We start from the raw sequence: 14,781 nt of genomic DNA, 5'->3' as shown, positions 1-14,781 counted from the left end.
CCAAACTGCAAAGAGCTCCAATGCACTTTTATATATATATATATATATATATATATATATATATATATATATATATATATATATATATATATATATATATATATATATATATATATATATATAAGTGCATTGGAGCTCTTTGCAGTTTGGTAGATATTAATATATATGCACAGGATAGCGCACTCCCACTCGCCAAAGTCCCAAGACCAGGGTGCATAAATCTTCAAATAGAGCACTATAAATATGCACTCACTGGATTTAAAACACAACACTCTTTATTATGTAGTGACGTTTTGGTCTGAGGAAGTGGTGAATGCCCCGAAACGTTACTACATAATAAAGAGTGTTGTGTTTTAAACCCAGTGAGTGCATATTTATAGTGTTCTAAATATATATATATATATATATATATATATTTATATATATATATATATATACTGTATATATATATATATATATACATACATACATCTGTAGACATGTATCTTTATGTTAATGCAATTTTTTTGTAATAATTATTATTACATGGCGTTATTATGAGTGTAACTTTACTTTTTAATGTATTTTTGATGTGTTTTATTACACTTTTTAGTTTTTCAAAACAGTTTACCCCAGCTCTGAGATTGCGGTAATGATTATAGCGTAAATCGCAATTGCACTCACGCGATTACGCTCAACTTGTAATATGAGCACAATTTAAAATGTGTGTAAAATACAATAGCGAAAATAAGTTATTGTAATTTTGTTTGTCCCAAGGTAGCAGTTTAGGTATACTTCTGCTAAGATGCCTGGTGGAATCCATGCTTTTGGTCTCCTTTGCTTTAGCCAGTTAAGAAGAGATGTAAATTAACTTGTTTTGTAACCAATTAGTGAGTAGAATTTTGCAAGCTTTAGTAAATGTCCCCATAATTAAATGGTTAGAAAAGTCAAAATTGAAATGTGCATTTAAATTATAAATAAAAGCATTTTTTGCAATATACTTCCATTAGCAAAACACGGTTGTATTAAGTTATTAGTTTTTAAGTGGCATACAAACATATGCAGTGAGCGCCCTGAGCACCAAAATTCAAACACGGCACCTTCACAGAGAGTCATCAGTGGCTTGTATGAAACAAATTAAACCTGATGTAATGCACACCACCCCCAGCTCTCTGAACAGGCATGGGCCTATATTTATCAAAGTCTGGCGGACCAGATCCGCCAGTGCGGATCAGGTCCGCCAGACCTCACTGAATACGGAGAGCAATACGCTCTCCGTATTCAGCATTGCACCAGCAGCTCACAAGAGCTGCTGGTGCAACGCCGCCCCCTGTAGACCCACGGCCAATTGGCCGCCAGCAGGGGGGTGTCAATCAACCCGATCATACTCGATCGGATTGAATTCCGGCAATGTCTGTCCGCCTGCTCAGAGCAGGAGGACAGGTTATGGAGCAGCGGTCTTTGTGACCGCTGCTTCATAACTGCTGTTTCTGGTGAGCCTGCAGTAACACGGGGCATCAAGCTCCGTTCGGAGCTTGATAGATAGGCCCCATGGTGAATCCTGATCCTGTAGCATATGTGTGTATGTCGCTGAAAAAGTAATACATTTTACTATAAGCATTTTTGTCAATAGAAGTATATTGTAAAAATGTTTCTATTTAAAATTGAAATGCACCTGTGAACATTTCAATTTTGACCTTTTTGTACCCTTTAAGTATGATGGAAGTACTCCTGTCTCTCTGAAAGAAGTATGACAAAAGTCATAATAAATAATGTACATTCATGTATCTTACCATGTTTTTACCTTTATTTGAAAATTTTACTAGGATATTAAATGTTAAGTTTAATTATATTCAAGGGTTAATATTCTGTGGGTCATCTAGCACACATAATTACATGTATACAGCATATCAGGCTCTGGTCATTGGCAATTCAGTACAAGACTCCTTTGAACTTTCCATTTCATACATCTGAGACCATGTCAGACATTCAGTCATTTAGAACTAAGACATAACCTGGCACCAATCAGTTGTTTGCCCTATGTTACAAAACATTTGGATCTTTCTTAGCTTCTAACTTGAAGTATATTTTTGACAGTTGCCTCTAGACTGAAAAAAATACCTGAATCTAATATGATTCTTTTTCTAAGAAGGAAAAAATAAGCTCTTTACTCAAATGCTCAACAAAACTGCACTTTAATTGGGATATTAAAATGTATGTATTTGTATACACTTCCCTCAAATAGAGTAATTGCTGTAGCTTTTCCTTCACCTTTTAACCCTATGAATATTTAAAACTTTAGAACAAGTAAATATAAGATCGTAGATTGGTGCAAAAAGGTTAATTCTGGCTTTTCACTGGTATAAACTCTTATTTTGCCTTCTCCTCTGTAATGAAACCTATTTGCACTCTCCCCAACCAATATCTTTCCCAGCCCCCAGAAAAAAAACAAAAAAACAAAGCTAACGACGTCTCTGAGCCATCGCACATTTTCCCAGTCAGATACTGATGACGGCTCAGAGCCATCGCTAGCACTCACCCACCTTGAGGGGAATATGGGGGCTCCCATCAACTCCCACCCTGGCGATTGGGCCTGTATAGTGACAGGCATCGCTAGGGCTTTCCGTTTCATGCAGTGATGTCGCATGCAATGACGTGATGATGTCACAGCGAAACTTTATTTGAAATTTACAATGCACAATATAGGGAAAGGGGGCATGCTGCTTAAAAGCCTGTATCATAGGCATCTAAGCAGCTACAGACCACCAAGACCCACCGTTGGAAAGGTAATAACCTAACCTTTCCAGCAATATAAGTCTTAGGGATCTGAAAAAAAAGAAAAAGAAATATATATTTAAAAATAGTAAAAAAAGAAAAATCTTAAACCCAGCTTAGCACCGTGGTGGGAAATGGCTTAGCACTTAAAGGGTTAAGAAATATCCTCAAAATTGGTTTATCCACTTAAATTATGTTTTCAGAATTATCTATAAAGCCACAACAACAAATTTCTTTGTGGTCCTCATCCTTAAATGTCTCATCTTAGTCCTGTTTTCTACATTTTTATAAAATGTTCTTCTGTAATCTAATTGTTTAAATCAACAAATCTGGGTTGATGTAAGATAATGTAATATCAGTAGGGGAACCAGCGCGGTTAGGGGTGCCACCTCAGCCATGTTTTCCTGGACAAATGACTTACACATGCTGCAGGTTGTGCAGGAAGGAATATGAATAGTGCATATGAACAGTGATATCCAGAAACAAAATACATTGTCCTTCCTGCACACCCTGCAGCATGTATAACTCATAAGTGTCCAGGAGAACATGGCTGATGTGGCAACCCTAAGCACAGTTAGTTTTTTTTCCAAAACTTATCAATATACAAAAGACTAATACAATGAGTCACAGTAGGACAGAGAAACACACGTAACATATTTGCCTTGGGTCTTAATTTATTATCATAATCTGAAAGAAATAAACAATATACCTAACTGAATACATTAAAATGCTAATATCTAATTATTGAAGCTTTCTATAGTTTGGGTTCAGTGTCCATATAACAATACTACCAGTATTTGTTTTAATAAATCAGAATACAAAATATTTATCTATGCTATGAGATTTAAATGTAAACTTTATGATCCTACTAGACCCACACAATTTTAACCTTTAAAAGCATTATCTTAATAATGTAGTGTAAAGTTTATTTCTAGATTTGTATAGCAACTCTTTAGATACCCCTAATCCTGTGGACACGTTTGAAACAAACCTTTATTTCAGTTCGTTTATTTACAGTTAGGGTTAATCTTGGTGGGAGAAAGTTGGGACAAGGATTAATAGCTATACAGGGTTGGGATCTAGGGGGTTAATTGTAGTAGAGATCCAACATATAAAGAGCTAATGTAGTGAGGAGGTCACAGTAATGGGCGATACTGCAGATAAGTAGTAGAATTAACTGTAGAAGATACCAAACCTAATAGAGGATAAAACAGTATTTGAACTATAAGGGGTCGATTTATCAAAGGCTTTGCAGGCCTTTCGACCCACTATGGCTGCAGGTTCTCACAAGAGAACCTGCACGCCGTATTTAACAAGCAGTTGTCATCAGACCGCTGCTTCCCTAATCTTTCACCACCTCTAAAGTGTCGAAATTCTATCTCTGCGTTCTAGTCTGACTGGAGTGATTGACAGCTCCTGCCCATGCATGATTGGCTGCACGCGGGCAGGGGGTAGCATAGCATGCAAGCGCAAAATAGCACTTGTGTGCAATGCTGAATTCTGCATGGGGAATTCAGCCCGCCAGAGGCATTTGTGCACCCCTGTCTGCCTCAGCTTGATAAATCGCCCTCTAAATACTAAACTTTGCACCAGGTTAAGGTAGGGGTACAGAAAAAGGGTTTGTGAGGGCAAAGTGGCAGATTACACGAAACTGTGGCCGATTTGTGATGCCACCACTAAATGCCATTTGTACTTCCCATTGAGAATAAAGAAAAGCATGATTTTTACTGACTTATTGCAGTGAAGGTATGGCTAAATGTGTTTGAACCTGGACTCCCTCTTTAATCTTAGGAGTACAATATTTGAAGCCTTATTATTTGAAATTCTATTTGTCAGAGATTACATCTGCATCTATTTGCACATTTTAAAGAAATATGCTCTGATTCCCTATTAAGATGTATCACTAATGATTACATTAAGGGGACTAACCTGGGATATTGTCTTTTTAAACCTTTCATTTCATATCAGTATCAAGAACTAAGCCCTCCAGTCAATTTTAAAAAAATCTATCCCCTAGATGCCGATAGTCCATTACTGATCAGGGACCAAACCTGACAGAGAAAGGTAATCAAAACCAACTCTATAATTTACAGTTGAATGTTCTGTTTCTATGTAGACTAATACAATGGCCTTCATTTATCAAGGACCACGCAGACAAGGTTCCCAGACAGGGAACTTATCTGCACGACTTTGAGGTCCCCAATGCACCATCTGTTGCCAGAATTAAACATTGCATGAGCAAAATCGTATGCAGCGCCATCTCCTACTCAAGACACATACATGCTCCTGAGAAAAAGACACCATGAGAAAGAAACAAACTTCATAAAGGAAGTAAACTGGAAAGTGTTTTTAAAACTGTAGTTTTAACTCGCATGTCTCATTAATTTTAAGTTGATTTTCTATAGCAGCTACGTTGATATACAATTATTGCCTGTACGTGTTTTTGCCAACATTTCTTATTCAGTTGGTTTTTGTTTTTTTGGGGGGATGAAGTTTATACCAATTTTCATTCTACATACTTTCTCTTTTTACTTATCATACTATTTCTGTATTTGGTTGTAATGTGAGCTTTGTCTTTCATGACTGTATTTTCATGATGTCAACAACCTATGGTATATATGTTATAGTTAATAGTATGTAGTTTTATGTAGAACACATTAGACAACTAAGTAATGAGGACTGGTGCATGCAAACAACAACACTAAATGAAATGTGCTTTGCATTTATATAAGCACATTTGTACAAATCAATGCTATTATAACTTAAACAATTTAAAGCTAATTACAGCTTGGAAACACATAACCAGTAAACAATAGATAAAGCTTTAATTATTTTCTTTTTTTTTATTCTTAGCATGAAGCTTGTTACACTGCAAAGTGAAATTGTCTATACAGAAGGGTTTTTTTTTTCCTTCATAGAGGGTAAAATGGTTTTGGAAATAATCTGGCATAGAATAAACATATTGGATATTTCAAGGTATTTCACTGGAAAGGGCTCAAAAGTGTTTATGCAATTATATAAGTGTTTATGCATATATATATATATTATATATTATATATATATATATATATATATATATATATATATATATATATATAAATATATATATACACACACACACACACACACTTTAGCCCTTTCCAGTTAAGCACCTTAAAGTGAATGTAAAGTTTGCGGAATGAGTGCCCGGTTTTTAAAAATCCTATTAAGAACAGGGGCAATTTCATTCATCAAACTTTACATTTCACTCGTTTTGTTAAAATACTTACCTTTTCTTCTTGAAAGCCGCGCCAGCGCTTTTCCAGCCTGTCGCAAGCCTCTTCATACGTCAGCAATGACGATTCCAGCATCCTCCAATCAAGGCTTCCCCCCCAGGGTAATCATTGCCTAAAGCAACACCGTGATTGGAGGAAGGCAGGGATCGTCATATCAGACGTAGGTAGAGGCTTGCGACGGGCGGGGGAGGCGCTGGAGCGGCTCTCATGAAGAAAAGGTAAGTATTTTAAGAAATCCAGTGAAATATAAGGTTTGATAAATGAAAGTGCCCCTGTTTTTAATAGGATTATTAAAAACCGGGCACTGGTTCATCAAAATTTACCTTCACTTTAACATATACCATATCTCTTTTTATACATTTTAATCAATATTAAACTTGTATTTAACATTAAATATGTCTATATGTCTATATACTCAAGTCAAACTAATTCTTCTAGCGCTATCTTGGTTTTCGCTCAAGCACAACCAATAGGTTTCAACTTGTCATATGTCAAGCGACATTGATATCACACCCTGTACTATTAATAACCCTCCACTTGTAATCTCTCTACAATGTCCCTTTAAGGTAATGTTGCCATGATCTACACATTATGAGTATGATTAGCATATTACACATGAACTTACCATCTAGTTCTTCCACCGAGATGTTTGCTAGCTGCTCACTGTCACTGCCAGTGGAAAGCGATCGGTTCAAGTAATTATTCCCTTTGTACAATAAGCCAGCAGTCACATGGTGGAATGGCATCTTCTTCCTGCAAAACAAGTGTATAGAACCGCTTATTTATATAGTATTAATAATAACCCATATTCCATCATCTTCTTCTTTATAAAGTGGCCCGATAGACAAACAGAATAAATAAGACAATTGTGTTAAAAAAAAAAGGGGAAGTTTTGGTTCTTTAAATTATCAAAAAAAATAAAATAAGAAATTTGGCACCTGTTTAAAAAAATCTATTAAATCTTCTGATATACTAGACAACGTTATAATCTTACAGCTAATCACAGCTGACTACCTTTTAAACAGTTTGGTTATAAATCTCTGTTAGTTTAATAAATATTCCCATTTAGCTCTTCAGTTCTGCCAGGGCCTATGCCAGATGTCAGTAATATTTAAATCTAAATTTCCTATTTCTGATGCAAATAAAGGGCATTAATGGATCCAGAATGCTGTTTTTCTAATGTTCCTCAGCATCATACACGGAGGCACTTAATACTAAACTAATAGCTCAGTAGCACATCCTTGCAAATTAATGCATTGTTTATCGTTGTATAATTCATGTACACAGCTTCATTTTAAGCTGTGTTGGAGTTTGAAGCTAATGGTTACTAGCTTATAATAGGGCATTTATTAAAAGCAGGGAAATCATTTTTTTATACATATTACTAAAGCTTTTATTCAGGCAGTGCATTTTACAAACAACATTGCATACACAAACAAAAAAAACAATATTTTAATATATATATATATATATACACACACACACACACAGACACAAATGGTTCTTGGAAGGAAAAAGTTAAAGGGTCACCTAAAGTTAAAATTAAGTTCAGAAAGTAATTTTAAATTAATTTATATTATCAAATTGACTTTATACTTTTTATCATTTGTTGAAAAGCATATGTAAAATCCTCAGCAGCAGTAATCCACTACTGGGATCTGGTGATTGGTGGCTCCACAAATTTGGCTGCCATTTCCTTACCTGATGTGTTCAGATATCTCCCAGTAGTGCACTGCTGCTCTAGAACTTACTTAAACTATGTGTTTAATCTCTTTGCAGGGGTTCAACACATTGTTATATACTAGCAAAAGTGCAATAATAAAATGATCTAACATATTGGATCATGTTCTTTTCCCCCTATATGTCCCTTTAAGTGCAGAAATTACATGCGTTGTTTTGTGGAGCCTAGTGAGGATGGTGGTGAAGTATCAGTGTGGCCCTCAGATACAGGATAACAGATGGGAGAGACAAAGGATTAGCTGAGCAGGGGCAGAACTGGAACATAGAGGACTAAGACCACAGCACAGAGAAGGAAGATGAGGTACAATATTAGCTCAAACACTATCAGCCGTTGGCCATTACCCAAGCTCCATGAACACCAAAGTGGTTCCATACAATGAAACTGTAAGGCTTTTCATAGGTGTGATTCTAAAATGATGCTTCCTGCTCCAGACCTAAAAAAATTGTTTAGCTAAAACAATGAAGTATCAGACTGTTGAAGATCCAGAATTAGTATACAAAAAAAATCTGCTGAATGCTTAGAACATGGCTTTTATGACTTCAGGGAGGCTGTAAAGACTAGAAGACTGAGCGTGGGTAATCTGAGTCAGTCAAATAGTCAAAGTAGTTGTATGTCATAACCAAAAGTTGTTTTGATTAGTCTACCAACAAGGATTGCGTTTTCCAAAAAAAATTTTTTTGCATTTAATCCATATAAAATAACATTTTAAACAATTTTATCGTAATCTAATATCTGATTTGATTATTGTAACTGCTTGTTGGTGAAAAATAATTCTTGTTGGTGAAAAAGTATTAATGGCAATATGTTTAAATTTATATTCACGTAATTTAAAAAAAAATGATAAACTCAATGTAATACATATTAAATATGCTAAGAAGCTAAGAAAAGGGGAGGAAACTGTAAATCCCTGGGAGATGAGAGATGCCTTCCATAGAAAGTAATGAAGCTCTCTGGGATTCAAAATTTCACATGTGAGAGAGAAAGTGGAGAACCGTTAGGCTGATATTTAAAGGCTTTGTTTGCATCAATTCCAAATTAAACTGAAATATTCTCACTACAATGTAACTTGCTTTTGCCTATTTTTTTAGTATATATTACTTTTCTGTTAGTTAAAATAAGTGTATTATGAATTTTGAGCAAACTTCACCTGCATACAGCGAGCGATATATATCAGTGAGACCACCTTGTTTAAAAATGCTTAGAACATTTCACAAATCAAGACTGATGAGAGAGCTTCAGAGTCAGACATACCTTGGGAACTCTCCTTGTTCAGCCCAGGGCACTTCCCTGTCCCTCCCACTTTCTGAAAGTGTCGGTTTTAGTTTGCAATGCAGCAAATACAAGGTGCAATGCTATTTTTGTATATATAAACAGAATTATGCAAAGTATGAGCCTTATTTGTTAAAGTAACAAGTGTAACAAAACTCTCATATCATGCAGTGCTGTATTGCACTGGGGTTGTCTCTCCTTCATATATAGAAATGAGAAAGATCTCACAGTGCTGGAGAGTTCTGCTCTTTTTCTTCTGAATATTTAGCGAGTTCAGCCTCTGTGAAGTCTAAACTGCAATTTATCTCCAAACCGGAGAACCTTTGAATATCAGGGCCTCAGTCTGAACTTCAAATAACTAGTAGTTTTTTTTTCTGACAAATTTAAAATGTATTTATATTTCTACTCCTCTTGAATCATGTCACAGTCATCAGCCAATCACAAATGCATATACATATATTCTGTGAATTTTTGCACATGCTCAGTAGGAGCTGGTGACTCAAAAGTATAAATATAAAAATGTTGTGCACATTTTGTTAATGGAAGTAAAATGGAAAGTTGTTTAAAATCACATGCCCTGTCTGAATCATGAAAGTTTAATTTTGAAGTGATTGTCCCTTTAACTAATATTTTTAAATGTATTTGTTGACATACATTTGATAGAACTAGCAATGCTTAATTAAATACTAGGCCATTTTTTTGTATCATTTATTCTGTTTCTTTCTTTACATTTTCTAAGCCAGGTAACAAAATCCTTGTGGAAAGGCATGCACATTATGGGCTAGGTTATGTGTGAGGAATTTTTCAGTTTTTTGCATGTGACAGAAATAGCATGCGTAGTTGAAAGTAAGCACATTCACTTGAGCGCAATCCAATTTAACATGCATCATCTTAGCGTGACTACAGAGCTCTGGTTAACTGTTACACAAGAAAAAAAAAAGTGTCACAAAACACATGAAAAGTAAATTTATATAGATATTCAGGCTGTTTGCATTAGTAAAGTCTCCATCCTGTTTGTAACCATTTAGAATAAAATATAATATCAATATTTATTCTGCAGCTAAAAAAACAGATAATTTAATAGGCAATGCAATGAGACATTTTTTTTCATAAAAAATTAAGAATGTAAGGGGGCAGAAAACATTACTAATAGATATAAAAACTGTATAATGAATAGATAACCAGTGTTAAAATTGATAAAAAGGAGAGAAAAGCAAATTGCTAACTGTATTGAAAAAAATAAATGCAAGGCAATAAACTTGCATAATGTATTAATAGCATCTTAATTAAATCAACAACTACACTACTTCAGTAAGTAAAATATTTGTGGTAATCATCTGGAAAAATCTAGATTACATCATATAAATATATGTGAATGTAATGTGCTTTATATTTTTAGACTATTTAGTGGAATGATAAATGCTCTGATTATGCAAAACTCTATTTGCATATGTAAAGATGTCAGGTATGCACACAGAGATGACAAGAATCAGTGATCTTACATACTTTAACGTCTAATAGTTATTCTTGTTAGGAATGAATCTCAATATCTCTAGCAAGAATGAAAATGAAGGGTAACTCGGCTGTGTCATAAAGTAATTATCAAGGCAAGCCTCTGTAAAGGTTAATGGTGCATTACTGTTAATTAATGATGTTAACAGGTGAATAGTAATCAGCACTAATTTCACTAAGTGGTCATATTACAGACATTATCAGCCATAACTCATGACACTGGAATGCCATTCTTAAAAAAAAACTTTATTGTCCAAAAATAGAAATAAACAGGCTCTAAATGCTTGTCGATGAGCACTTTTGAGATTTGTAAAATAAAAATATCAATATTCTTTAGGCTGTCTGAGCATCATGGAAAATGTAGTTCCGAAACATCAGGAGAGCCAAGGTTGCTGACCCTCATCTAACATAACCAATCCAAGTCTCCCAACTAGGTAGCCTGTTGAAAGTAGTAAAGTAAAGGTGAAAAGAAAAGAAGACTCTATGGCCCCCATTTATGAAATCATAATCAAATTGCATGTTACCAGAATGGGAAAATCCATGCCATTCCATGCATCCCATAAGGTTTTTAGTAATGTCAAAGGTTAATAAACCAAGGGTGTCTATAGATAAACTGAAACCTTAGAGATCTCTAGTAAACCTATCTCATGTTGTAAAAGGTGTAAATATTAGTTTTGTTAAAAAGATATAACAAAAGATTGAAAAAACATATAAGCTTATTGTGCACATAATATGTATAGTAAATGGCACCACACTTTAGTCTTTCATAAGAAGAAACATTTACAAAACCTAAAACAGACCACTTGTTCATTTATAAAAATAAAATATTAAAATGCTGTACAATATAATTCTTAAGCAATTTAAGATTTCTATAATATTAATCTAATATCAACTCAGTCAAATTAGTATGTTGCATTTAAAATATTATTGTATCTATGATCATTATATACCCATTTATCAGAAAGTAACAAGTAATAATTATATTCCATATAATGATAAGTTAGAATATTTTTATGTCTATTCTCAAATAATTAAAAATGTGAAAGATAGGAGGTACTCTTCAAACATGCGAACCAAACTGCAAGCAAATATGCAACAAACTTTTTCTGTTGTACCCGGGACTTACCCCAAATGAGCTCTGCCGCCCCTATAATCTTGACTTAGCTGTGCAATCCTTCCATGGATGAGCTCTGGACATGCCGGGGGACCTACACGGTCAGACCGAAACCATATCGGTGGGCTAATAGCTCCAAAACATCCGGCACTCACATGAAACTCCAACAGCGCTTCTGGCTTGCCATGCGTGCATTCAGCGTCGATCGTGACGTAACAGAATTCTCCGGTCGGGGGGCGGTGCTCTCTTTCTTCACCCAGGTTTGCAACAAGTTACAGGTGAACAGGGCTAAAGCGGATCCAAAGCTGGTGTGAATACAAACAGTCACAAAGAAGGCAGGATCCAGCTTATGTGTAGAATAAAATCCAATTTTATTAGACTCAGTTAAAACGCCAAACAGGCTGCACAAACAGCATAAACAGGAAAGGTGTGTGAGCGTGACATCAGGGCTTACATGTTTCGGCCAGCAGCTGTAATCATAGCCATAGGTGTCATGCAGGTGAGTACATACTTAAAAAGGTAGTGATAAAATGTGATTGGACAAAAATACAAGTTCAAAGTATGCCCACACTCCACAGGTAGAAAAGGAGTTAACCCTTAGCTCCCTGGATCTGAACAACACATTGGATTTTATTCTACACATAAGCTGGATCCTGCCTTCTTTGTGACTATTCTCAAATAATTACATATCTCAAATAACATACTGTATGTACACACACATACACATATATACTGTACATACACACATACAAATATATGTTTATACACACACACACATATATATATATATATATATATATATATATATATATATATATATATATATATGCGGTTAACAGGGAGGAGAACTGCACCCCTGAGATAGAACAAAAGCTAGAATAACTTCCATGCCTGTTCATTTATATTGCAACTCAGGGTGCTCGTTCTTTTAGCACACTATGCCCCTTCACAGAGAAAAAATATCCTGTAGCATATCAGTCTGATCCTGCCCAATGACAGTCCAGCGCCGAAATACCAGGCAATTCTTCTCTGAACAAGGGAAGCAACAACCCCAGACGATCGTTTCGGCCTTCTGTGGGCCTCGTCAGTGAGGTGCAGTTGTATCTCTCTAAGGGCATGTGTGCACGGGGTCCACGTCTGGATTACCCATTACCCTTAGGGAAACCCAAGGGTAATTTACATATGCGGTTAACAGGGAGGAGAACTGCACCCCTGAGATAGAACAAAAGCTAGAATAACTTCCATGCCTGTTCATTTATATTGCAACTCAGGGTGCTCGTTCTTTTAGCACACTATGCCCCTTCACAGAGAAAAAATATCCTGTAGCATATCAGTCTGATCCTGCCCAATGACAGTCCAGCGCCGAAATACCAGGCAATTCTTCTCTGAACAAGGGAAGCAACAACCCCAGACGATCGTTTCGGCCTACTGTGGGCCTCGTCAGTGAGGTGCAGTTGTATCTCTCTAAGGGCATGTGTGCACGGGGTCCACGTCTGGATTACCCATTACCCTTAGGGAAACCCAAGGGTAATTTACATATGCGGTTAACAGGGAGGAGAACTGCACCCCTGAGATAGAACAAAAGCTAGAATAACTTCCATGCCTGTTCATTTATATTGCAACTCAGGGTGCTCGTTCTTTTAGCACACTATGCCCCTTCACAGAGAAAAAATATCCTGTAGCATATCAGTCTGATCCTGCCCAATGACAGTCCAGCGCCGAAATACCAGGCAATTCTTCTCTGAACAAGGGAAGCAACAACCCCAGACGATCGTTTCGGCCTTCTGTGGGCCTCGTCAGTGAGGTGCAGTTGTATCTCTCTAAGGGCATGTGTGCACGGGGTCCACGTCTGGATTACCCATTACCCTTAGGGAAACCCAAGGGTAATTTACATATGCGGTTAACAGGGAGGAGAACTGCACCCCTGAGATAGAACAAAAGCTAGAATAACTTCCATGCCTGTTCATTTATATTGCAACTCAGGGTGCTCGTTCTTTTAGCACACTATGCCCCTTCACAGAGAAAAAATATCCTGTAGCATATCAGTCTGATCCTGCCCAATGACAGTCCAGCGCCGAAATACCAGGCAATTCTTCTCTGAACAAGGGAAGCAACAACCCCAGACGATCGTTTCGGCCTACTGTGGGCCTCGTCAGTGAGGTGCAGTTGTATCTCTCTAAGGGCATGTGTGCACGGGGTCCACGTCTGGATTACCCATTACCCTTAGGGAAACCCAAGGGTAATTTACATATGCGGTTAACAGGGAGGAGAACTGCACCCCTGAGATAGAACAAAAGCTAGAATAACTTCCATGCCTGTTCATTTATATTGCAACTCAGGGTGCTCGTTCTTTTAGCACACTATGCCCCTTCACAGAGAAAAAATATCCTGTAGCATATCAGTCTGATCCTGCCCAATGACAGTCCAGCGCCGAAATACCAGGCAATTCTTCTCTGAACAAGGGAAGCAACAACCCCAGACGATCGTTTCGGCCCCCGTGCACACATGCCCTTAGAGAGATACAACTGCACCTCACTGACGAGGCCCACAGAAGGCCGAAACGATCGTCTGGGGTTGTTGCTTCCCTTGTTCAGAGAAGAATTGCCTGGTATTTCGGCGCTGGACTGTCATTGGGCAGGATCAGACTGATATGCTACAGGATATTTTTTCTCTGTGAAGGGGCATAGTGTGCTAAAAGAACGAGCACCCTGAGTTGCAATATAAATGAACAGGCATGGACGTTATTCTAGCTTTTGTTCTATCTCAGGGGTGCAGTTCTCCTCCCTGTTAACCGCATATGTAAATTACTCTTGGGTCTCCCTAAGAGTAATGGGTAATCCAGACGTGGACCCCGTGCACACATGCCCTTAGAGAGATACAACTGCACCTCACTGACGAGGCCCACAGAAGGCCGAAACGATCGTCTGGGGTTGTTGCTTCCCTTGTTCAGAGAAGAATTGCCTGGTATTTCGGCGCTGGACTGTCATTGGGCAGGATCAGACTGATATGCTACAGGATATTTTTTCTCTGTGAAGGGGCATAGTGTGCTAAAAGAACGAGCACCCTGAGTTGCAATATAAATGAACAGGCATGGAAGTTATTCTAGCTTTTGTTCT

At 36.9% G+C, this 14,781-nt stretch overlaps 1 protein-coding gene across 1 annotated transcript in view; it reads right to left on the bottom strand.

The window, feature by feature from the left end:
• CALN1 (calneuron 1) overlaps positions 1-6,775 on the bottom strand; it is a 761,947-nt gene extending 755,172 nt beyond the window's left edge. Inside the window, exon 1 of the mRNA XM_053707465.1 lies at positions 6,655-6,775. Coding sequence (XP_053563440.1) covers positions 6,655-6,775 — 121 coding nt within the window. The remainder of the gene's footprint in view (positions 1-6,654) is intronic.
• Between the last annotated feature and the right edge of the window lie 8,006 nt (positions 6,776-14,781).

This window comes from Bombina bombina, chromosome 3, assembly GCF_027579735.1.
Source record: "Bombina bombina isolate aBomBom1 chromosome 3, aBomBom1.pri, whole genome shotgun sequence".
Taxonomy (NCBI): domain Eukaryota; kingdom Metazoa; phylum Chordata; class Amphibia; order Anura; family Bombinatoridae; genus Bombina; species Bombina bombina.
The sequence above is the reverse complement of the archived record's forward strand: the minus strand, read 5'-3'. Positions and strand labels throughout refer to the sequence as shown.